This window comes from Callorhinchus milii, unplaced genomic scaffold (genome assembly GCF_018977255.1).
Source record: "Callorhinchus milii isolate IMCB2004 unplaced genomic scaffold, IMCB_Cmil_1.0 Scaffold2, whole genome shotgun sequence".
Taxonomy (NCBI): domain Eukaryota; kingdom Metazoa; phylum Chordata; class Chondrichthyes; order Chimaeriformes; family Callorhinchidae; genus Callorhinchus; species Callorhinchus milii.
In genome coordinates this window covers 28242904-28270103 of record NW_024704743.1, presented here as the reverse complement: position 1 = coordinate 28270103, position 27200 = coordinate 28242904, and the positions used below count along the sequence as shown (strand labels likewise).

General features: G+C 39.7%; 1 protein-coding gene across 1 annotated transcript; it reads right to left on the bottom strand.

Annotated features, from left to right (window-relative positions):
- Window positions 1–1287: 1287 nt before the first annotated feature.
- Window positions 1288–23693, bottom strand: LOC103176218 (sodium-dependent neutral amino acid transporter B(0)AT1). The gene is made up of 12 exons (XM_007889634.2): window positions 23394–23693; window positions 13363–13503; window positions 12089–12226; window positions 10606–10787; window positions 9027–9137; window positions 7730–7842; window positions 7488–7616; window positions 6528–6684; window positions 5809–6013; window positions 4680–4839; window positions 2991–3153; window positions 1288–2224 (listed from the first exon to the last, which is right to left on the bottom strand). Exons 1-12 carry the CDS (start codon window positions 23593–23595, stop codon window positions 2015–2017), a joined length of 1911 nt encoding a protein of 636 aa, XP_007887825.1. The 5' UTR covers window positions 23596–23693; the 3' UTR covers window positions 1288–2014.
- Window positions 23694–27200: the final 3507 nt, after the last annotated feature.

Below are 27200 nucleotides of genomic sequence, written 5' to 3'. Positions count from 1 at the left end.
AGGATGAATGAATAACATCAGATTAACAACCCTCCTATAATGGTAACCACACAATGCACTGGGAAGTTCTGGTAGTATAACTTGGACCCATTAGAACTTTGGCTCACAGGGTTTAGGACACATTCGAATAATATTCATGGGGCAAACAAATTGATCAATCATCAACAGTGCTTTGGATTAATGTTTGTTGTGCATTGCTTTTAACAGGAATGTTTCCTCAGTCATTTGAACCCCAGGTGGAGAGTTCAAAGATGTTACTCTTTTTGTTGATCTTGAAGGTAAAGACCAAGATTCATACCCAGAGTTTTCTATCTTCAAGCTCAGGTGCCAGACATAGGTAGGATATTTGGTGCCTCTGTATAAATCATTAAGCTTTGAATTGGAAAGTGAAAACAATCATTTGTTGCAGGTTATTGAACTGTGTACCAGTGTATTATTATTCAGAAAAGGAGGTGGAGGGGATACGATACCAATGGCTGTTCTGATTAGACTCTAATTCTGGAAGGGCCCTGAAGATCAAATAGTCAAAACCTCTGAACTTGCTTAAGTGTTATCTATTTTCAAAATGTATTTGCCAGTAAAGGTCATAGTCACATTTGCAAATCATTAGCTGTTGTGTTGAATAGCAGCTGTGTGTTTAATAGGAACAGCCAGGGCAGAAGTGCCAGTGGCAGCTGCTGAAACAACTACATGCTGTATTTGAGGTATGAGAGAAAAGCAATCTTGATGTAACTACTTCCCTTAATGTGTACCTGATTTCTCATTTTGTCTATTCTTTATTATTGTAACCTTAATTCCCGGGCAGTATTAATATAATTGGGCACCCAACCTTAGGAAAGATAAAGAAAACGCAAAATACTGCAGATGCAGGAAATCTGAAATGAAAACAGAGGTCGCTAGGAACACTCAGCAGGTCAGGTAACATTTATGGAGAAAGGAAAGTGAGTCAACGTTTCGGGTCCACGACCCTACGTCAGAACCCAGTTTATCCTTTTTTTATATATAGGGAATTAGCAAGCCACATAGGGGACAATGTTTCCCTTATAAAGAAATCCAACTCAAAACAGCATTGTCTTAACATTAGACCTAAGACAGTTAAAAGTGAAATCAGAAAGCATTTATAGCACAAATGGTTGTAGGAATGTGGATTGCACTGCCCAAGAAGAGGATTGATGCAGAACTGATTGGGATGTTTAAAAGGAAAATACACTAGATACATTTGTGGGAAATAAGATTATTAAAGGATTAAGGAGAAAAGGCAGAGAAATTGGATCTAATAAAATGGTGGAACAGGCTCAATGAGTTAACATAATGGCTTCTTATTATGATTTATTATTGTAGGGTACAAAAATGTTTACTTTCACCCACGTGTTTGAAGTAATCACCCACTCTCCTTTAGATGTTACCCTGGGGACTTGGGGAAACTAAAAAGTGAATGGTAAGAGAATTGCTCTGAGGTCTAAAGGATAACTTACAATGTAGAAGTCAATAGTTACTTCCATTGCGCTGAGGTTAGACATTGATTATAACATAGGAATAATTCGGCAACTTTTGAAGCCCAGTGTTTTTCAGGAGGAAGCTTTGTAAAGCATTGCACATACGTTGCTACTTACCATTTGGGATTTTACTATTTGGAAATGCTGGAACCTTAAGGACTGAGAAATGAATGGGATGTAGTGTGTTAGTTTAGGGCCATTAGATCAGCCCTGAAACAAAGCAGGGTAACCTCTCATCAGTGATGTAGCTCGGAGCCCCTAGCATCTGCTCTCGAAAGAAAAACAAAAACACTTTTTCGACAAAGTTCAAATATGGTCTGTTAAAATACATGCTTTAGGGTGATTGTAAACCAGAAGCTCATTTATGGCAGGATATAAAACCAATATATTCCATCAAAGTAAAAACATGAACAATTTAAAATATTTTCAGCTGTCGGTTCTTGTGCATTTTGTTTTGGAATACAGTTCATGGCAAAGTGAGTAATATAAATTACTGCTATTGTTTTTGAGGAGTCCAGTTACACTAGTTTGTTTGCTATTCCATTTACTGAAGTGACTGATGTAGACTGGACAAGGCTCTGCTGGTCATTGTTCTTCTTGCACTTGTTTTGGATGCACAAATAGATGGCAGTGAAAGGTATGACTAAACTGGGTATGCCAGCCAAAATGAGAATAACTCCAGTCACCCAGCTAGGGTAAGGTTTCTCAAACTGGTTGGGGAAATTCACCTGTATAACAAACATATGTAAATATGAATAGTGCATGAAAAAAAGTTACGATACTTACAAAAACATCATATAGTCATGCCACATGTAAAAAACAAATCTATAAAACCAAAATCATTGAAGAGCTAACCAAATCACACTAAAAACAGACATTCCGCATATGTTACTGAAAATGTGGTGGTGATATAGAGTCTCTACTGCTGTCCTGGCCAACAATCCCCAAATAAAATTGATCATTTACTTCATAGTTGTTGGCGCAACACTGTGATGTTCAAATTGGCTGCTATATTTGCTCACAATACATACAGTCACTCCACTTTACAGAATAGCCAGTGAAGCACTTTGAAATATATGGTATGAATGAAGTAAGTGGCCAGTAGTTTCTTTTTTAGAAAATGGAAAGCCTCCACTACAAATAGCTGGTGAAGATGAGTGCATTAAAGATAATTGCATAAATATGTGAGGCAAAATAAGGGGGAGCGAGAAATGGAGTATTTATTTCCTTGAAGCTTATCTTAAATGGTACGGACCAGAATTGCCTTGGGTTTACCAGACAGATTGGCCAGTTTACCATAGATGTTATTTGGGCAATATATGTGGCTCCATTTTACAAGTTACTGTTACTCCAGTCCTAAACAAATAGCTCGAGACAATTTGCCCCTGGATCCATTCTAGGCCAGGAACATTTCTGCAACAATTGGGCCTTCATTAAAAGATACATTTGATCTTAAGGGAAATTGCCCAGCACTGGTTTATAATATATACTCACATAATCTATATCCCAGGTAATGTACGTCAACTTTTCAGTCACTGTTATTACGAGGTAGAATATGAATATGACCAGCATTATGATTGGGCTGATGAATCTCCAGGTAACCTGCCAAAAGATATTTGGCTTGTGACCAATCATCCATTCGATGTCTTCGTTGAATCTGTAAATAAATAGTTTGTTCTTTAAAATAAGGGAGACGTATAGATGAACAGATACTAATAAGGTAATCTGTGTGATTGGCACAACATTTATGAGCAGCACAATTATAATGGTCTCCTTCACCCGAACAATGGAATTTCTCATCCCGGTTAATTCACCCTTCTCTAATTCTGGAATGATACCAACAGCTGCCAACAACTGGGTTACTAATTATGTTTCGACAAATATTGGGGTTTACAATGTGGGATTTCTAATGGGATCAGAGCGTTCTGAGCTCAGTCGCTGATGATTGAGCTAAAGTCTGCTTCTGAGTATGTTTTAAATTCAAGACCCAGACTTTATATCGAGCCCATGTTGGAAGGCACTGAAAACAGTTTGATGCTGCGATGGGAGGACAGTAGGGTAGGTATTCGGGATTAGACGGGCCAAAGGGCCTTCTTCATTCAAAATAATTTTGTGAGCTAGGGAGAGAGGACAGAAACATACTGAATCACTGGAGCGATTGTGTATCACTGAACAGCGAACATCCAACAGCAAACAGCAAACATTCTGTGCCATAAATTACGCAGATTTTATACAAAATTAAGAATTTGACAAATTGTAACTTCTAGGACAAAATGCTCTTACAGGCTAAAATTATTTGTAATTTCAAGTAAACGACTCTGCTCTACAAACCATCATCATCTCCATTTTCAGCCCCTGTAAACCAATCTCATGATAAGGTTGTTCAATATATTTAATGGTTTAATAGAACATGTCACATTCTTGGTGCCATTGCAACAATGGAAAAGGGATCAGAGATGATTGCAGATGCTTGTTAGAATTATCAAATGCAGGGATTATTGAACTGAAGAATATTATAGAGTAAAGAGCACAATTTGGGTTACTACCTGATCAGCCTTGGCAGCACACAGACACACATCTTTACACACTGAACCATTTCTGTCAAGCTGATTTTACACCATGGTAAACCAATGGCAGAAATGTCACATTTGCAAAGAAAGCTGTATTTTTACCAAGAATTTACAAATATCTATAATCTCCCCCCAATCATTAACTTGGCCATAACCTGAGGTGGAGAGCAATGGTTCATGTAGGACAATGAGGTGGTGAAATGTAATGGATCTAGGTCATTTGTAGTTTTATGGTTGGGAAGCAAATACTTAAATCAACACAGGAATCGCACGGAGAACAAACATGTCTCTATGTTTTCAACCAGGAAGAGGTTATGCAGTATTTGGTGAAGTCAAGCACGAAGTACAGGGTAAGCTACCAATAATCATCTTTAAAAGCCTGTAAAACATTTACATGCCCTCCATTGCAGGTGTGCAAAACAACAGGGTTGCAGTATCTTAAGCCAAATGTTTTAAACAACCCCTGTGAATTGAAGTATAATAGAGTACAATACAAATTTACATTTACTTTGTCTTTCACATCAGGAGGATGTCCTAAGGTGTTGGACAGTCTACAGTGTGTACCTGAGTTGGGCATGCGGTCTGGGGGAGAGGGGCAACTGGGTAATCTTACCTGTCTATGCCATAAATGTATACAATGGACACCATCTCACAAAAAGCAACAACTAACAGAGGGATGGAGCCGGCGTATGTGTCAAAGAGAGCCAGCCAATAGTTTCCCGAATTCAGGGCAAATATAAATGCGATGAAAAAGCACACCAGACAGATCGTGCCTGCAAAGAGAGAAAAAAAGGAAGATATTTGTTGGGCTGCAGGGCTATCAAATACCATCTGTTTCCACACAACTCCATGTTTTTTTTTATCAATTCTTTGAATACCCATAAATACCCATATATACCCAAGTGCAGTTACAACTAAAAAATGTTGCTGAAGATGAAGTGGAGAGAGAAGATGAAGTCTAAAACCAACTTTAGCTGATTTTATCTATAATAATATTTACGCTGTGTGTGCTGCAGTGAATGCTGAATAGCACTTGTAGTGTGTACAGGCTCAGCAGAATCATGACAATGTGGTAAGTGAGAATACAGGACAAACTGTCCCATATTTTTTGGGCTCCATGAAACTTCCCTTTGACTGGGATTATCGTCATTTCAGGAAGGATATTTCAATTGCTTAGATCTCTGAGAGAGACAATGAAATTCCATGGCATAAATAATCCCATTACATCACAACTTTACAGAAGGGCACAAAAAATTGCATCAAAGTTTTACAGAGTGCTAATGCTGTTTATCGAGTGAGCCACCTGTATGTTATCCTAAACTCTGATGTGTTAATATGTTGATGGTTTGTGCTGATAACCATTGACCATGTACAATACCAACACTCATTTCCAAGAGGCGCAACACATGAAGAAGGCCATTTGCATGAGGTGCCAGAGGGCAACCAACACCTCAGCAATCCAATGCCAGGAACATAGATACACATACCAGTGGGGAGACAAGTGGATAGATGGACAGACAGGTGGATAGGCGGACAGAGAGACACGCACACAGACAGACGGACAGACAGACAGACAGACAGACAGACAGACAGACAGACAGACAGACAGACAGACAGACAGACTGACAGACAGACAGACAGACAGACAGACAGACAGACAGACAGACAGACAGACAGACAGACAGACAGACAGACAGACAGACAGACAGACAGACAGACAGACACATGAAGTGTTACTTTACCAGTAAGAAATTCCTTCGGCCATTTCTTTGGATAGAGCTTCATGTCTTGGATGGGGACTAATACACCTTCTATATTTCCAAACATTGATGACAGCCCCAAGCAGAACAACATTACGAAGAACAAAATGGACCAGAGTGGAGAGACTGGCATTTTTGTAATAGCTTCGGTAAAGACAATAAAAGCTAATCCGGTTCCTTCCACACCCTATACAATACAATACAAATTTACATTTATATAGTGCCTTCCACATGGAGCGGACATCCCAAGGCACTGGAATATCCAGGGCTTGCACCAAGCTGGAAATAGGGGCCTAAGGCATGGTGGGCAAGGGAGTGAAAGATTGCTGTAAGTGTGGTCAAAGAGGAAGGGCTTGAGGGGTTCTTGAGAAGGCAAGGGATGAGGTGAGTTGAAGAGAAGGAAATTCAAGGTAAAAGAAATGTATTGGATACAGGATAGAGGGTTAAGGAAGAGGGATGGAGGGTGAATGACAGCTGCCTTATGCTTCACAGCAAAAAGTGTACAATAGATATATATCTATGAATTTGTATAATCATAGCTTTTTGCAGAATGCTTTCAGGAAGGGTTACATAGGAGTATTGTTATCATTTCAGGAACAGAATTGCAAAGATGGAGATGGGTGGCAAATTGGATTTGAAAAGCTTTGAAAGACGTATTCAAAGAAAAAAAGGTATTCACAGTGTAAGCTGAAGGTATGTACCTGGCTCAATATATTATCCAGATCACAGGTCTTCAGATTGAGGTTGGCAATGGTTTGGGGTTCTGTGCTGTTTAAATAACTCAGCACTTGGTAATAGTTGTCTTGGGTTAAATTTGTTTCTGGTAGATCAAAGGTATTGGTCAAGGCTAGAATATTGCTGCAAGAAAGCAAGATAAAACAAAACAAAATGAGTGTTTTGGACATTGATCACAGTTACAGGACTTTGCTTTTGTTTTATTAAACTGACTTTTATCATTTTTTCTGTGTTCAGAGTCTTTCTCGAGTATACTTTCCTACTACTTGATGATCTTCCAATGCAATGCATGGGGAAGGGGATAGTGCAATGGTAGAAGGACAGGTGGAAGAGAATGGGAATGAAGGGATATTTTTCCGATTGACAGAGAGTAGGTAGTGGTTGCTTCAGGGATCAGTGTTAGGACCTTTCTTGTTTTCTATAATATCAATGTTCTGGATACAAATGTTGAAGGAGTAATATCTAAATTTATGAATGGTACTTCCAGTTACCAGAAGGAGTCCACATTTGTATAACTTGGATTTTATACTAAGGAATACTGCAAATTAGACTCCATATCACCTCTGAATTTCATGAAATTGCTCTGGCATAAAAAAAGGAAGGCTGAGAATGGGGCAAACCCAACTTAACTATAGCATGATGTTGTCTCACACACATGCACCTTTTAATAAACGGTAATTCTGTTTCAATGCCCACTGAACTAGATCCAGCTCTTGAGTTGAAAGAAAAAGCACACTATGTAACTATCTCTGAACCTGCTCTTCTTAAATGTGGACAAAAAAAATGACAGTAATTTCTGTTTGTTTACCAAAAGTTGCATCGATCAACTGTTTTCCTAATTTTCATTAAAATGGTGCTCCTGAACAACAGAATGATTGATCTTTCGTTGGATTTCAAAGTGTAATAATCTCTGGGGAGTGACTTACGCATCAAAGCAGGCATCAAATTGTTCTGTTGCTCGGAAACCTATGATGGAGTATATTACAATGGCTGCATATATGGATGTGAAGCCATTGATGACGGAGATAATCACAGCATCTTTCTCACAATTGTTGCTATGGGATAAAGAAAAGAGGAAAGCATTCAGTTGATGGATATCTTGTCTTTCAGTACAAAGGGATTACATTTTAACTCAATGGGTTGGTGCAAGTCAGCAGAAGATACTTACTGAACTGAGTTATAACTGGAGAAGGATATCAAGCCACCAGACGCCAGGGAAAAGGAATAAAACACTTGTGTCCCAGCATCTAGCCAGGTGACCGGATTTGCCAACTCAGCCACCTGAAACCCACGCAAAATAGTGGAATGTTACTACTGTATCACCAAAGAGGGAGTGGGATCAGAAATTGTGATATGACATGGAAGCAGGATTAACCACAATAAATATAATAAAACAATATTCTTGAAGAGCTTAAAAATGTTAGCTTCAAATTACTTCCATGCACTATTGATTGCACCATTCAAACTCCTCAAACGTAGCCTTGCTGAACAATATTCGGTGGAAATTGACTTTTATTATTGGCAGTCCTCTTCCTTACAATGTTTTGAGTTATTCCACTCACCTTCTCACAGACCTTTCACTAAGAAATGCACTTTTACATTTTGGTGAAAACATATTTTAAAAGTAGACATCAAATTATAATAAATTATTTAAAGAACATTTTTCTGAACTTATTGCTTTCTTCTCACTTCCATGTAATCGTTCTCGGGCACCACTCCTGAATATCTTGAGTTTCTGGTTCCAAAAAGCCAGTGGGAACAGAAACTTGGATGTATAATATTACCAGGAAACTGTAGGCTCTAATGAATAGGAAGTCATGCACAGCCAATGATGGGGGGGGAGGGGCAAGGATGGGAGGCCATATGCTGTACATTGATACGAGGATGAAAGAAATCATTGGCCCATCTGAAAGTTCTGCAGTGTATAGACATGTTTCATAGCGAATAGCTAACTGTAGCCTTGATCACTAGCAGGAACAGTGTCGTATCTCGTTTTTTAATTCCTTTATGCTAACCTTAGATATCTGCACCTCCAGTGGAAATTGTAGGAAATATTGTGGAAATTGTGGAAATATTTCAAAGCAAATTTAAATGGTAAAATTCCAGCTGGGTCTAGATTTATTCCGTTAATGTAACATTTCCATGTTAAGAATTTTGAATTTTTTTAAATACAGCTTTAACAACAGAAAAACGACTTCAAAGTTGACTGAATTCAACATTTGGCAAATTTGGAACACTCTAAAATGCTACATAAATTAAGTAAATCCAAATTCTCCCCAATTATGGTTAATGCATCTCAAATAATATTTCCCCCCTACAATATTTTCTTCTCCTCTCCTGAAGGTGCAGTCTCATGCTAGAGACAAACAGAGGATTTCACCCAAGTGTTTCACCTCATTGTAAACATTACATTTTCATTCATGCTTTGGTTGCATGTCTTGAAATGAAGAGCCAGAAATACTTACATCTGGTGTAAAGAGAAATATAATTCCATCGACTGATCCTTTTAACGTCAGGCCTCGAATCAGGAAGATTGTGAGTACAAGATAAGGGAGAGTAGAGGTGATATATACAGCCTTTAGGAAAGAGGAGAGATTAAATCTATTAAACAATTGAACCAAATAAGTTTTATAGCTAAGAGTTACATGTTGATGTACCTCTATTTGATGGTACAATTTATGCTAAACTTATCCAAAATATTCCACTGCAGTTAGAATATTGTGTCCGGTATTGGTCACCCCATTTTAGAAAATATTTCAAAGCAATAGAGGGGTTGCAGAGGAGATATACTAGGATGAAACCAGGGATGAATGGTTTAGCCTTTGAGCAGAGACTGGAGAAACTGAAACTTTTTTCCAATGGAACAAAGAATTTGAGACCTGATAAATGTCTTTAAATTTATAAGGGGTTTCGACAGAGTGAATAGGGAGAAATTATTTCCACTGGTTCATGAGGGCATCAATTTAAGATAGTTAGCAAATGAGCAAAGGGGAGCTTAGGAGAATTTATTTTCACGCAGGTAGGATATGGAATGCCTTGCCAGGAGCTGTGGTCAAGGCAGAATCCATATTGGCTTTCAAAAGGGAATTGATAAATATCTAAAAGGGAATAAACTACAGGGATATATATAGGGATAGGGCACCTAAATGGGATCAAAATGATTGCTCTTAAAGAAAACTGGCACACATGCAATGGGCTGAATGGCCTTTTTCTTTTCTGTATATTGCTATGGTTCTAGTACTTTAATTGTCTAAATACAAATCCAACTGAAATGAAATAAATCAGCAGGCAAAGAAATCTGCCGCTGCCCTAGAACCACTCCCCATCACATTATGCTCCCTCATGCCAAAGCCCAGAGAGCAGCCCCTGCGTAGCTTGACACCACAACCTCACTCGATGCACATTTTGGGGCAGTGCTTTGTGAATGGGTATTATTATTGTGCTCACCATGGTACCCATCCCACAGAGCGCTTGGGTGCAATAACAAACACCGCAGTGACCTTGAGGGTGGACCAAAAATATTGAACCAAAACGTCATAAAATTAACAATACTGTTTATGGGAGGATAGATGTTTCAAAACTATTGTAAATGAAAACTCTATTTTAAAGGGAGACCGGTTCTCTTGCTGGGAGAGCAAGACTGACTGAAATGTTTTGCTTCTATGACAACAAAGGCAGGTGATACATTTGGTTAAAGGAGAGCAGAAGTTACATTTGAATATAATGCAAATTAAGGCACTACAGTATGTAGTTGGAAAATAATTACAAAGCAGTTCACCGAACACTTTTCAGTGACAACAATGTCCCTTTAAATTGCCTAAGCACCAGTATTAAATTACCCAAGTACCAGTACCCACAAAATAAAGAGTCAGTTCACTTTACAGAACATTCTATGAAGCGCTTTGAGAAGTCTCGAAGACGTGATAAGGCGCTATATCAAATGCAAGGATTATTATTATTGTGAGACTTGGTACATTTGATGAGCCTTTGGATTATTAAAAAATGTGAAACTCTTTTATTTGTAAGCAGGAGATGGTACATTACCTTGCCAGTTGTTTCAATTCCTCTGATTGTGCACACATACAGCACAGACCAAGCACATATAAGGCAAAGTAGCAGCCACCACTGGATAGTACCTGATTTATCAATACCATTGGAAATGTTCAAGGTTTCTCTGTACCAAAAATAATCCACTGAGGTGCTCCTGGCACACTCATCCACATATCCTGTTAAAAAAAGTAGATGACAGAGATAAGGATATTAATCTTGAGATGTGAATATTGTAATGAATGAAAATTCTGTGGCCTGATTTTAATGTGTATAAGTAGATAGCACATAGATTCTTGTGATGGGAACTTCACTGTCAATCTTGTGCTCCTGATCTTCCAGGACAACGGAAACATCCTATTTACCTCTTCAACTGAGCCTACAGCCACCTCCCCCTTCTCCCTCATTTGGTGACCAACCACACCACTGCGCAACGTTCCGAGATACTGTCCAACATGAAGGGTACTCGATGATGCACATTGTTGTTGTTGTTGCATAAGCCAGCATTTTCTTAACAACACAAGGGACTTGTGATTTGTAAAGTGGCAATACAGTGAATATGCAGGTGAGGAAGGAAAAGTGATGGTTTCTGTATTTGAAGTCAGTGACATTTGTGGTGCGAAATAGAGGTCTGTCCACTTTATACATTGGTCGGGGTATAACACAATTTTGCTGTTTATATTGAATGTTCAGAATTGATTTGATATTTCCATGTTTAGACAAAGCTCAAAGAGCAATATAATATCAGTTTTGAAGTATTGATTTTAAGACTAACTGGAGAAGTTTCAAATACTTGGGTTGTCTTTAGTGTACATTTGAATAGACCTCCTCAGTCCCCAGTGAGAGGTATCAGGAGCAGATAGATAGTAATACAGATTGCTTATTTGTATGTCAGTACTGCTTCACTTCCAGCAGTTTCAAAGACATCTTTCAGAAGGTCTGCATGTATGCACGTTGGGTGAGGACAGTATTAGGCTTAGTTGAGGTACACCCATGGTTAAGTAGTCTACGGATATTCAAATGTCTTAGCTCTCATGTGAATAATGGCCACTTGACTAAAGTACTGGAGGGATACTATTGAATTTTACATCAATGCCTCTCAGACAGGAGGATTTGAATATTGAATATAAGACAAATACAGCATCAACCTATAGATTAAGTTGCTAATTTATGAGCCATACAGAAAATAGATTTTTTAATATTTATCTTGTTCTGATGTCTCAAATAGAAATAATTATATTGACCAATGACCTACATTAGTGCATGGACAATGCACAAGTATGATGTGGCATCACTATTCTGCTAGCAAAATCCATGTTATTTATCAAAAGCAATCTTTGAAGACAATCCTTTTCAAACTAAAAGTTTGTGTCTCCTTCTCACAGTTCCAACAGCGATTATTTTGACTGATCTCTATGGCTATACCACTGCACTTGGAAGGAACAGCAAGATTTCAGCAAAACACAAAGCAAGCCAATACCTGTGTGGTTTTCATTCAGCGGACAGGAGCTCCAGGGCAGAGGTTCTTGAAATGAATTAAAGAAATACCACATAACCAAGGCAATGATAGCGTTGTAATATAAACCGACCAGGAAGGAAATCATCATTGATGCGATACCTAAAGAAACAAGAGACAATAAAACTTAATCAGGCAGAGCATACACAAAAACCCTGGCTAGCTGGTCTAATGGGGGGCCCTTTCTGGCAAACCGGAATGACCAGCTAAGTGTAATTACAATTACCGGCATTTTTTGGCATTGTTTTTCTCAGACCTGAAACGTTAAATCACTTTCCCCTCTCTCCATAGATGATGCCTGACCTGCTGCGTGTTCTCAGCGACTTCTGTTTCATGGAGTCCTGGAACTCAGTGGTTAGAGCACTAGCCTCACAAGCGGGATGATCTGGATTCGATTTCCGGGCAGGGAAAAATGTTGGGCAAGTTTCCTTGCTCCACATGCCTCTGTTTACCTAGCAGTAAGTAGGAACCCCATTGTTAGTAGATTAGCGGATTGCTTTTCCAGGGGTAATAATTCCTTTAATAATAAAAATAATTTGATCGTTCAATCCATGACTGATTTTGGGAAGCTGCTGTGCGCAATTGGCTCCTGTGTTTTCACCCACAAAATATACAGTCAATTCACTTTACAGTATAATCTGTGAAGCGCTTTGAGATGTCTTGAAGCTGTGATAAGGCGCTATATCAAATGCAAGGAATATTATTATTATTATTACTTTATTTCAAGTGTTTATGTAAATAAAGATATCCAAGTGGAGATTGAAACTGCATCATGCATGGTATGCAGACTATCGCAGACTCAACTCGGATAACTTCTCCAAAATTACATTGAGTTGGCGTAAAGATCACGTGAGCCACTATCACAGACTTCTAGATTTCTTATTTTAAAAATATTATTGTTATAAATACAGTACATATATATTAAATGAGTTAAAAGCTTCTTTTAAATGATTCCCAGGCCAATTAAATTTTGGAGAGGAGTCAGCACACCGTTCCATTTATAGTAATACTGTAATAATAATAATAATAATCCTTGCATTTGGTATAGTGCCTTTCACGTCAAGAGGTTGTCCCAAAGTGGTTCACAGAACATATTGTAAAGTGAAGTGAGTTATACAAAAAAAATGACCAAAATAAATCCACTGAAATTAGAGGAGAGAATAGCACTGATTCCAGGAAAAGCCAGGCTAATATCCGGGATCATTATGCTTAATTTGTAACAAATGACAATAACTTACCCACCCCTTTCAGGTAAGGATGAACGGTACTCCATACCCCCACACTACCCTTCCTCAGGCGTTGCCCAATAGCAAACTCTATATGCAGTAGTGGGACACCTTCAAGCACCAGCAAGATAAGAAACGGGATCATGAAAGCACCTGCCAAAAAAAAGGAAAAGGTTATTTTAGTGAACAAAGTGAGCAATGTATATTTCATAACATTGATGCTCATTTTCATATGAGAATAAGTCAAGTGCTAAAAACACAGGCAGTGTACAAATTTACAATTGCAGCAAACAAGCTAAACTGCACCATAACCTGTGTGGTCTGTCCCTTGGTAACTGCTAAGCATTGGTCAATCGTTTCAGAGGGAATCTAATGTTTTGCTATTTGAGAAATGTCTGCGGACTTCATAGGCAATATTTTTCCCTTCCCGAAACATAACATAAAATTTACACAACAGCTTTTTTACGTTGGAAGGACATCTCAAGAAGCTTGATGCTGCCGGCTGGCACCTGAACTGGGGGTGGGAACCGAGGGAGGTTCAAGATGATCGAAAGTGCGGTCAGAGAGCTAGTGCTGTGAGATAGCTCTACAATGTACTTTGAGGAAACTGCATAGCATGTAGCTCAGTGGCTGTCCTCGTTCCCCCACCCTGAGGGAGTCTCCTATCATCTGTCCTGACAGTGAACCATTAAATGCTGTCCTCACTTCTCTCTTCTCTCTCTCTCTCTCTCTCTGTTCTCTCTAGCTCTCTTTATTTATTTTTCTCCCCCTCTCTCAATCACTCTGTCGCCTTATTTCTCTCACACTCTCATGCACTCTCTTGCATACACTCTCCCTCTCTCACATACTCTCTCCCTCTCTCTCACACACACTCTCTCTCTCTCTTTCTCAATCACTTTCTCACACTCCCCCTCTCACACACTCTCTGCTACACATTCTCTCTGTCCCCTCTCACACTCTCTCTCCCCTAACTGCATAGATTTCGTAACTGCATGGAAATCTCAGTTTGGTTTGGATACTCTTAAGCATGTTGATGGGTTTCCCCATGTGTCAGACACCCAGCTGACCCCCAAAAAACATCAGTTATCCTTTTGCTTCCTCCAAACAATTTAGCCACAGTTCATACATGATCAATTATTGCTGAAATAGCCCTATCTGATTTGTCAATGGACCACTAAGTAATTGAATCTTAAGCAAATTAATAAAATAAATTCTGATCAGCCAGATGTCTAACACATGTGGAAACCCATCACCATGCTTAAGAGTATCCAAACCAAACTGAGAATTCCATGTATCCCACCTACACATGGAACTTCCAAAGATATTTATGGGAATGAAATAGGCACTTTCTCCCTGGAGGGATGTATCCTGCTTACCTAACTCCAAGAAGCATTAGTTAAAGGTTGCGAAAAACCAAGGCTTGGAGACTCCAGAGTGTGCATTGCAGTCTAACCAACTAAAACCGCATAGCTTGCCACTAACAACACTGCTTGGCAGGCTTTCCTGATGCTTGTCCAGCTAAGACCAGCCTACCCATTAGGGCTTTGGCTTGCAGGGTTAACGGGAGCTAAGTGGGAAGAGTTCCTGCCCCCATTGACTTGTCTGTCCTTCCAAGTCCTGCTGATGATCCAACTGCTGTGTTGTTAGCAGTGTCCTGGAATACTGTGGACCTGCCCAGCTCAGGAACTAACCTACTGAGATAGTCACAAGAAGGCTGGCTTGATTCTGACATTCTGTTACCAAACATGTCATCTTGCAGCCAGTTCAGTTCCAAGGACACCTTCCTGATGTGAAAGGCACTATATCATAGTAATTTGTTGTTGTTTATTCAGGACCAACTGCGTAATCCAGGTCCTCATGTGAGAGGCTTTGACAAACAGACATGTCTGCTGCGAAACTGCCTCTATCTGCAGTACCACTACTACTTTCGGATGGTATCATGTTACTAATTATACCGGGAGATCGATAAATCAATATCGAGTTGCCTTTTGATGACATTTGTTGTGTTAATCAATAGTACGTAACATAAAAGGAGCATTATGTGAAGGTAGTTATCCGGTCCCAGGGAAATTCATGAGAATAGATAACAATAGCGTTCAAACACAAGTTCTTCCTTTAGAAAATTAACTTTATATGTTTGTCTTTTGCTGTGAATAACGGTTATTTGTATTATTGCATTTCAGAAATAATTAAAATTATTTCTTCTTTTGGCAGATCAGGGATATTTTAGCAGCGTCTATTTAATGTACTGGATAAAATGCAAAAATCATTACACTGCAGCAAAATATGGCATCCTTCCAATAGTTTTGCTGTCACTGAGGGAGTGCTGCTACAGAGTTATCCAGTATGAAGGGGTGGGAGGGTGGGGGCGCGGATAATAAAGCAAGAATAGCAACTACATTTCTTTAATGAATTTAATTGATGTCTCTATTACATTTGTTCATTCATTGCTAATTCATTGTAGTTCATACGACTACTACTAATAATAAACCTTGCAGTTCATATAGCGCCTTATCATGTCTTCGAGACGTCTCAAGCGCTTCACAGAATATACTGTAAAGTGAATTGACTGTGTATCTTGGGAGCAAAACGTGGCAACCAATTGCACACAGCAGTGTCCCACAAACAGATTGAAGTGACCAATTTTTTTTTGTTACTAATGTTTGACTGTTCAACAACAGTAACTTACTCTATAAAGAATAATATGATATGGAAATGGGCCATTTGGCCCACCTAATCCTCGCTGGTATTTATACTCCACATGAGCCTCTATTATATATGCATCAAGTTTCATCTTAAATACACTGAAGCTTCCAGTAGTGAGTTCTCACCACCTTCTGAGTAAAGAAGTTCCTCCTAAAACTGAACTCCATTTCCCTTTTAGATCTGCTACTAGCTATCTTATATTTATGTTCCCTCATTTTGCACGCATCAACAAGTGGAAAACTCCACCCGATCAAAACCTTTCATAATCTTTCATATAGTTAAATATCTCAAAGCGCTTTTTAGATAAGCTGAATACAATAAGCTAAAATAACCACAATTACAGGCAAACCTTTAAAGCACCACCTCTGTTCAACAACCACCTGCTTTTAACAACCACCCTGGAACAGTCTCGACTGATTTTCCATTATAAATCACCTCCATAACGCAACTAGTGGCCACTCTTTTTTATAAGCCCTGTCATTGTTCAGGCACCCTTTCCAGTGGCCAGTTCTAAATGAATTTAAGTGCATTTACTGGTAATGCATTACCAATTTCCACAGGCCTGAGTGTAGACTCCTGCTAGACTCCAAGCACATTTATCTATGCTGTGCTGGTAGCCCGCATGATGCCTACAGCTTCCTGCCTCACTGGTGAGGTGTCATTGGTAAACACACTAGGAGTCCCGTGGGAGTCTGCACACAGGCTCATGGAAATTTTTGGCCCGCAGAAATGTTTTTCAAAATTTTCAGGCCTGGCAACAACCCAATAAACCCTGCCTCAGAGGCCACTCTTACATAAGGGCCGGTTTGGTCCAGGCTCCTGAGTGATTGTTGAAAACACGTCTGACTTTGTATGAATTCTTAATAACCCTAAACTCTGAGTAACTGGTGCCTGTAAATAAACCAAAACACCAGGAACACCACACACCAAGAGGTTATATTCAAGATGGTGCCAACAGTGGACAAAGTGTAATATAAATAATAACAATAATTATTAATAATAACAATATAAATGCAAGGAATATGCAAGTTATTTTCATCTGGGGGCAAAAGCAATTTGTCTAGGATGCAGGACGATTAGCGAAAATTGGAAAGATTCAGATCTCTTTACATGATTCCCTCTGAGGGATTTTGCAATCAAGGGTCATTATTCTGTTCCAGATGTATCTATCGTACCATTAAAACTCAATTCACTTGAAATTATGTTTTAAAAAANCAGTTCTGTTGGCTGCTTGTGCAAGTGGCAAGTGTTTATATGTATTAAATGGTGCGGTGGCTTCTGTTAAAGAAAGGTTAATAATTTACCATGAACATTCAATAAACTAAAGCAAATTGGTTTCAAACAAGCTTGTAAGGGCTTTAGAGCCTAATCAAGTGCAGCTAACTCTGAGGAAGTAGCCAAACCGGCATATAGAGATCCCGATTAATTGCTTATAAAATGAAAACTTAAGGTCAACTTCATTTAGAAAAAAAACAGCAAAAAATCAAAGATCGACAAATAGTGGGTTTGGATGACAATATTGATGGCTGCGAGATACAGTTATTTTATTGTTTGGAAGATACGTCCTAAAATGAGTTGTTTTCAGTATGTGTTTTATGACCTGAACATTCATTGTGCACATGTTAGAATCCGAGCATCATTTACCTAAACATCACGTGCTTCATTCTGGTACAGAATTTCAAAATAAATTTTGGGTCAGTGAAACTCAACCCTGTATTATTCCACTCTCTGATCGATTGTTTTGACTCATGTGGATCCACTTAGTTATTCAACTTTTTGACCACCACCATCAATTCTATATACTAATAACTCTTCATATTTGATAAAGTGACTTATTACTCAAAGCACTTCACAGCAGTTACAGTAAAATGTAGTGACTGTTCATTTTTAGGTGAACCTGGCAGCGAATTTCCAAATAGCAATATCTCAAACAGCCAAGTGGGAAATGAATAATGTAACTGGATGATTCTTGGCCAAACATCACCAGAAACTCCCCACTTATTTTGGAAAGTATCATGATTCTTTAATGTTTACCTGAACAGGCAATGGGATCATTGATTCCCAAATGTTACACTGCAGAGTCAGTAGACAATGAACTAAATATTCCTGATGCAGGACTTGAATCCACAACCTACTGACCCAGATACCAGAGTGCTTCTAACTGAGCCAAACTGGCACAAAATGCCAAGGGCAACAGTAGGTGACTCAAGGGGCGAGGGAAAGGGCATATTCCAGAGAAGAGGAGAAATAACCTGAGAAATAGAGACCAATTAATAAACAGAAACATCTTTTGTCTTTAAAACATATTGTGTGCACAATTTGAGAGGAAAGGCAAGAAGAAGCATTTATTTTTCAATTATTGCTCAGAAGATTACTCAGAACTATTCATAAATATATACAAATGAGAAACTTTTAATTTAAATATTAGGTGTCAGTCCAGCTCAGTTGATCGTACTCTTGGCCTCAGAAGGCTGGGGGTTAAATCCCCATGTCAAGATGTTAAACTCACACAGGGTCTGGCACTCCATTGCAGTGCTGGAGGTATTCTGCATGTTGGAGGTATCACCTTTTAGGTTAAATCTAGATTTTGTCTGCTTGTTCAGGTGGATGTTAAAGATCCCATGGTGCAATTTGAAAAGAGAAAGGAGTTTCTGCTGATATCCTGGCCAACTTTCCCCAAGATAAAATTGATCATTCGCTTTCTGGCTGTTTGTACAACAGAATTAGTCTTTTTTGGGGTGTTTCCTCTATTGTTTGTTTTATTTTATGAGGGGACCGAGGGATTAGCACCAGGAGACAATGTGCAAGTGTATATTGTGAGGTTGTTGTAGTGTGGAAGGTGTTCTTTGGAGTGCATATCATGATTCTTTGGATCTTTTTTGATCCTTCCCATTTACAGGATGCAGTTCAAGATCCTGGTCCTCAACTTCAAAGCCCTCCACGGTCTTGCTCCCCCCTACCTCTCCGACCTACTAACCCCCTACCACCCTATTCGCTCCCTCCGCTCAGTGGGCTCCAGCCTGCTTCACATCCCCCGCCTTGCTCGCCCCACTATCGCCGGACGGGCCTTCTGCCGCTCTGCACCCACCCACTGAAACTGCATCCCGCAGTCCCTCCATCTCGCCCCCTCCCTCGCCACCTTCAAGACCCAACTCAAAACCCTCCTCTTCGACCGAGTTTTCGATCTCCCTGCTTCCCCCCCTGCCCTCCACCCTCCCCTACCGACCCTCAGCTCGGGTTCGTAACTCTGTCTGTCCAGCACCTTGGGATGTCCTCCCGATGTGAAAGGCGCTATACAAATGTAATTTTGTTGTTCTTGTTGTATAGGTATCTTGATTTAATTAATTATATCCTCAAAGTCCCAAAATGTGTTTGAATTGGAAGACCTCGGCTAATGGAGGTCCTGTAGCTCAGTGGTTAGAGCACTCGCTTTGCAAGCGAGAGACCTGAGTTCAATTTCAGGCAGGACAAAACCTTGGGCAAGTTTCCTTACTCCACACGCCTAATAATAATCCCTCCAAAACCAAAACCAATAATAAATTGGTCATTTTCAATTTATGACTGTTTGTGGGACATTGCTGTGCGCAATTGGCTGCTGCGTTTGCCCACAAATATACAGTCAATTCACTTTACAGTGTGTTCTGTGAAGCGCTTTGGGACATCCTCCCGACGTGAAAAGCGCTATATCAAATGCAAGGATTATTATTATTATTATAATGATGAGAGATTGAGTAAATATGTGTTATATTCCCTAGACTTGAGGAGGTTAAGAGATAATATGACCTTCTCCCCTTTACTAGCAGCCATTGTCAACCTGTCTCACTCCACCGGCAGAGTCCTGCTCCCTCTCATCACTCCTCTCCTCAAAAAACTCACCTGTGATCCATCAAACCTCACTAACTAATGACCCATCTAAAACCTGCCCTTCTTTCTAAAGTCCTGGAATACAGTGTTGCATTCTTCTCCTTCCATTCCTTTTTCAAACCCCTCCAGTCTGGTTTCTGTTGTGCTAATAGCATTGATCAGCACTCATCAAGATTTCATATGATATGCTGTGTTTCCGTGACCAGGGCTCTCTCTGCGTCATTGCCCTCCTGGACTTCACCGCTAGTTTTGACACAGTGAACCATGACATCCTCCTCAACTGCATCTCCTCCCTTATCCACCTAAGTGGCTGTCCTCTCCTGGTTAAGGTCCCGCTTGACCAATCGCCACTATTTTGTCTCCCCTAATGGTTTCTTCTTCCACCTCTGCTCCCCAAGGCTATATTCTTAAGCCCCTCTTTTTTCTCTTTACAGGCTCCCTCTTGGTGATATCATCTGCAGACATGAGATCAATTTCCCCAGAAATGGAGATGACACCGAAATCTATTTTTGGTTGCTACCCTAACCGATGTTCTGACTGCCTGATTGTCTGATGCCAAGGCCTGGATGAGCACCAACTTTCTGAAGTTGAACATGGACAAAACAGAGACATCCTCCTTGGTTCCTGTTAATGTTTTCTCACCTGTGATTCTGAACTCCTTAACCTTCCCTGTCTATCCCTCAGACTCACCCACCCTATACGCAACCTTGGAGTTTGGTTCAATCCCCAATTACTCTTCTAACCCCACATCTGGTCCCTGACCAGGACTGTTTTTCTCCACCTGCCCCACATCACCCACCATCACACATATCTTACTTACTTACTGAAACCCTCATTCATGCTTTTGCCACCTTCTGCCTCGATTTTTCCAAAGCAAATTCCCAGTCTCCCTAGCTCCAATATAAACAAGGGCTAAATGATACAAACCTCCGCTGCCTGTGTCCTCACCCATACCTGGCTCTGTACCACTATCACCCTGGTTCTTGCCAGGCTCCACCGGTTCTCTGTTACAGAACTGATGAATTTCAAGATCATCACACTCACTTTCAAATATCTTCATGCCTTGGCACCTCCCATCGTCTCTGATCTGCTCACACCACACTCCACCACCTTTGGTCAGCTGGCTCACTTCTCTGAGTATCCCTTGTCCCCTTTCACTGCACATATGCCTTTATTCAGCACTATAGATAGGTGGAATGTTCTGGCAGTATATTGTTCCAGAGCGCTTTCATAAATACATGTTACAGGTGATAGATGACACTCAAGAGCAGACTAAAATGAAGTCCTCTAGATACAAAATATCTTTATTCAAATGCAGTGGTTACACTTTTACTTGCTGACAAGTTCACCAACTGATACTGTCACATCAACCTGACCTGCCCATCTGTAAATCTCAATCATATCAAAGCTCAGAATTGTGCTCGCTGTGATAAAAAGTTTTGAATGAAACACATGACATTACTTCCACTGCCAACAAAGTATATTTTGAATATTCAACATTTAAATAAATGGCAATTATATCCTACAGCTTAGCAATGAGATAAATTTCAACTTGTATAAAAAATATAAAAGAATGAAAACATCACTGGATTTTAATCTTGTTCTGCAGTGTCTTGTAGCTGGTATTGTAAGTTAACTCTTTCTTTCGCTTGTGCATTCTCAGGATCCCATGTGCCCTCAAAAAAACATTCTCTCCTTTTGTCAATTTGATTATTTTCTAATATGGCTGTTTTATTGTTTGTCTTGGTGCTACAGCAAACATCTGTCTGGCCTGGAACTAGCTTAATCCTTGCATTTTCAAAAAATCTCAATGCATGAAAATCTCACTGATGTAATTGTGCCTTTCTTTTTATAATTTCAGCAGGTTGGAAAAATTTTGAATTACTGTCAAATGCCCTGCCAAAGTAGAGTATTCATTGTGATAAGGGGCTGCTCTTTCTAAGTAGAGTATTCATTGTGATAAGGGGCTGCTCACTCCAGAGAGAGATTGACTGCGAAGGGGAGAGGGAGAGAGATTGAGAGAGAGAGAGAGATAGAGAGCAGGGAGAGAGATGAAGTGAGGGCAGTGTTTCATGATTCACTGTCAGGACCGATGAACGGAGCCTCCATTGCCTGCTGCTGGGGTGGGGATGGGGGTGGGGGGATCCGAGGACAGGCACTGTGCGACGTGACTTGCAGTTTCCTCACAGAAAGCTTTCCTTTCCTCAGTGAGAAACTCGTTGTTGCCTTCATTTCCACTTCCCCACCCTATCTCTGCAACCTCCCGATCCAGCTGGTCCCTTTGCTCAGCAAACACTAACTTGCTTTATTTCCTCCCACCCCATCTGCCTCACCATTGCCATTTTGGCCCCGCTCTCTGGAGCTCCCTCCCCTCTTTCAAGACATGTCAAGGTTCAACTCTTTGACCGTGCTTTTTTTCCCCTCTCCACCCACCTCCCTCAGCTCCCAGTCCCAGTTCTGGTTGCCAGCCAGCAGTGATGAACACTTTGAGACGTCCCTCCGACATGATAAAGGCGCTATGTAAATTGTTATCTTATGTTTCTGGAAAGGACATACAAAAATATTGCTTATGCTGCTCACGGACATTTCTCAAATAGGGCATCCAGTCATCAGAAGCCAAAAGGTTGGATCACCCTTCTCTAAGCAATCCAATAATTAGTGGCCAATTTTTTCTTGATTATCAATTGCTTTAAAATTTGCATCAGATGACTTTTATGTGACCACATCTCTGGTTTATTCTATCACACATAAAACAATATAAGCACTAGTCTTCCGGTGAGTGGAAATCAAACTCAAGCGAGCTTTTGCCATTCTGCTGCATGGGAGGTTTCTGTCCTCCCTGAGCTCGCCTTAGGATACCTGCGTTACAGTTTGACGAGTGTACTGCCCCTGTCAAACTCTCCATCTGTCATCGTCCTCGTATCGGACACTTTACTTTGGAACATAGATTAAAACTTTATTGCAAAACACACCCATCTAGATATCGCTGCGGTGTTCAATTGATAGGATATATTAAATTTAATTTAGGTTTCTTTTAAGACCATACCATGAAAAGTATTTTTGCAATAGATTCTACATCATCCTAACTAGTATAATGACAACCGAATCACAAATGATTTGAGAGATATTATGTAGCTCCATTGATGCAGATCACCAGGTGCCCCTTTCCGATACTGTAACAGATTGTGATATCACACAAACCGAAACCGTTTGCTTTACATCTAAGCATATTGAATTCTGAGAGAAGCACATCAAAATTACAGTCAAAGCATTTAGAAGGATTAGAATTTGGAATTATTATACATGCATATGCATTTGCCACACTAACGTATAGACTACATTTGCGCCTTTGGGTCTAACGTCTAATGTAAATAAACATTTTCAAGTGAATGGAGAACATCTTAGCAGGTTATCGGGATACTTCCTTTTGCTTCTTTATCAAAACAATTCCTGATTTATGCTGAGCTACTCACCTCCTCCATGACTCTGACAAAGGTAGGGGAAACGCCAAACATTTCCTAATCCCACACAAAATCCAACACATGTTAACATGTACTGGGCCTTGTTGTCCCACTTGGGTCTTTCATCCACTTCTTCCAGTTCCCTCTTATCCAGCTCAGCGTAGGAGGGAACTCTATCATCCAAGCCGTGGTTCGGTAAGCTGAGTTTCACCATTGTGCCTTAGGGAGCGATAAACTACCCAACACAAGTACGCACTGTCTCTAACTGGGAACTGACAGGTGCAAGGGGGAGGTGATATTCAGAACCAAATGAAAGGTGCTAATGCTGACGAGATGCATTTATACTGAACCTTTAGCACTCACAGCCTTTGCTGAAGGTACACCGGTCAGCAAAACACCTGATTAACCAAATAATGTTTGATAATTATTAATACATTTTATCAGATGGAAGATTACCCATTGGATCCAATTGCAGCTTTCGAATCAGCGGATAATTCCGTTTAAATCAATTAGTTTTTTCAATAATGGAAACGATTAACAGCTATTCCCTTGTTAAAATGATGCAACTTATATTGGAACAGTTTTTTTTATTGCCTAGGAATAAAGATTAGCACTTGTTTTTAACTAACTGGTATGAGGAGCGGGTAAATGAGAGAGATTTCAGGAAGGATAGAAAGTAAAATAACTTTTCCATTAATTTTTCAGTGAAGTCTACACTGAGACTTTAGACGTCACCCCGATTCAGTTGATAGCAATCTCTGAGTCAGAAAATTGCAGTTTTAAGTTCATGTCAGGATTTGAGATCACAAACTGGGCTGACATCCAGTGCAGTAACCCTGCGTTGTTGAAGGTAAGATCCCATCTGTCTGTTCAAGTGAATGTTAAAGATTCCTTTATAATATTTGAAAAGGGAAGCAGATTTTATTTGGTGCCAACATTCCTCCAGATACAAAGTTCATCCACTTGCTAGCTATTATTGAGACATTGCTGTGCACAAAAAGTCTGACTCGTTTACAATAAACACTCACTGGTTAAATGTAAGTACTTTTAAGTGGTTTGAGATTTTAATTATAATTCTAATTCTTACATTTGATATAGTGGCTTTCAATGTTAAGAGTTCATCTCAAAGTACTTCAGATTTACTAGTAATTATGTATTTTATAGGCAAACCAATTTTATATGATTTTCACTGTCCTTTTAAAATGAATACCCTCAACATTCATCTTCACCCTTTCAGCTGTAAATTCTGTTGAAAAAAAAACAGATAGGTCTCACAAGTTAAATAGTGGGTAATAATCCCTTTAAAAAAAATGCAAAAAAATAAATAATTTGGTCACTCAGTCGACGACTGTTTGTGGGACACTGCTGTGTGCAATTGGCTGCCGTGTTTCGCCCACAAAATACACAGGTCACTACACTTTACATTATATTCTGTGAAGCGCTTTGAGATGTCTTGAAGATGTGATAAGGCACAATATGAAATACAAGGATTATTATTATTATTATTATTAAACAAGGCAGCCAATTTGCTCATAATCAGCTCTGATGTGAATGACCAATTTTATTTGTAAGGTCCACCCTCTGTGGTGTTTGGACAGCCTGCATTCAGTTCCTAGAGTAAACCTAGGAATTTCTTTCAGAGAAACATAAGGATGGGTCGCACTCTAGTACATGTTGCTTGTCTATGACACATTAGGGCAGAGAAGCTTTGCTTTGCAATGGGCCATAATCTGGGCCAATTGAAAAGTGAGGAAATATTTGCAAAAGATTGCGCAGCGCTTTGCAAACTTTGTAGGGCGTTGGGGAGGGCTGGTGCTATTGGGAGCCACATTTTTCTGCTTACCTACATTTTTTCTCTTTTCTAATTTTTAAAAATCTAAATATGAAGAAATAACACATCATAGATTATTGGGGAAAAAATGAAATTCTCACAGAAACAAATAAAAAATTCTCAGCAAAAGTTTACTTCTGGTTAAATCTTAACGTGAGAAAAATCTTGATATTTTCTTCTGTTGGACTATCTGTTTATTATCTTTCAGGAGGTCTGAATAAATGCCCTTTCAACATCAGCTGTGCTCACTGGTAGCCAAGTGTACCTTTTTGCAACTTTAACAAGTTTCACAAGTGGCTCAGGCTAGGCTCCCCACCATCCTGCTATTTTGTGGTTAGCTGGGATATTTTATCCAGCTGTTTTGTAAGCATGTCATTCAATGTTTTGAAATAGTTGAAAGGGCAGGAATCACATTACTATATAAGTCTTTTTCCGCATTTCTGGTTGCTAGCTGGTGAGGATCAAAAATACGAACTGCTTTATAGGTAGCAATTAACGGATGCTTTTTCAGAAGCAGTCCCAATTTTTCACTGCTGTCTTGCATGATTATCTGAAAAAGGTTGACAGGCTTCTCTCTCATTCTCAGCGGCCAACTTTTTCACTGTCTTTGGTCTATACTCCTGTGCTCCAACAATGGCACAGAAATCAATAAACAAATGTAAATTTTGCACCCGTAAGTACAGATCGTGGCCCTGAGGCACAGCTTTTGTCCGGCAAAATTCTTCAATGATTTTTGTGAGCTCAGATGAATGCTCTGTGACAAAGATTGCTTAGGCGTGTAACTCTGCAGCATTATTGCTCAAGAAGAGTTTTCAGTTTTTTCACTGGTAAGGCCTCTGATGCAATTCCTTAAAGAAATTCTGCCAAGGCAGGCAAGTACCCATACAAATATTCAACAGCCTATACCCAGGAGCATCAAAGCATCTGAACAGCAAAGACGGGTATCTGTGGTTTAATTTCGTCCTTCTTCTCCATCCTTCGTCTCCCATAAATTCCAAGTACTGATGCCAGCGCATTGAACTTTGGCAGAAGACTTTCTTGACCATAGCAGCCACTGTGTTTAAGTCCTCCAATATAACAAGCCAAATTTCCAAAATCAAGTTCAGAAGATGGGCAGTACATGTGATACGTATTTAGTTAGGAAACAATTCCAACGGAATTGTGTTAGATGCTTTGATCATGTAGCTTGCATTGTCTGTGGCAACTGTAAGCACTTTATCAAAGTTAACCATTTTTACATTTAAGACACTTAGAAGAGCTTGTGACACAGTGGCATGCTTAACTCGCTGCAACAATTCTACTTCAATAAGAAGAGGCTTCACCCCAACTTTCTGCAGTGGCTGTGCCAGCACTGCCAGAACACTGCGTCCACTGGAATCCGGGTCTCATCCAGGAACAAGTACACATCAGTGTCCTCAACATATTTCTTCAAAAATGCTTCATGCTCAGGAATAAACCCCTTCAAGTATGTATTAAGAAGCTGTGAAGGTGATGGAATAGTCCCTTCCTGTTTTGTGTAATTGTGTAGAAACTCTTGGAAGGCAGGAGCTTTTTCAAGTGATATGTCTGCTGTATTGAAACACCACACACAGTCCAATATGAATGTTTTCCTCTCTATAGATGATGCAGTGGCTCTCGAGAAGCAGGTTGTCAGGACAAGTTGTCTTTGAGGACAAGATCCTCCTACAAAGGAAAAAATAAAAATTGATCTTCATGATGCATTTGTCGTTAGAAATATTCTATCTATTTGTATTTGTTTGCTGTGGTCTTAAGATTTTTTAAAATTCAATCAAAGAGGCGGGTGATTAACTTCTGTAATCATACAAATTAAGATTTTATTTCAAAATTAACGTGTAAGCAAATAATGATACATTTTCATTTAATATATCACCCCTTCCTTGAAGAAACCTTCCCTTGACCCATCACAGTAGTCCTGTGGCTCAGTGGTTAGAGCACTCACCTTGCAAGCGAGACACCTGGGTTCAATT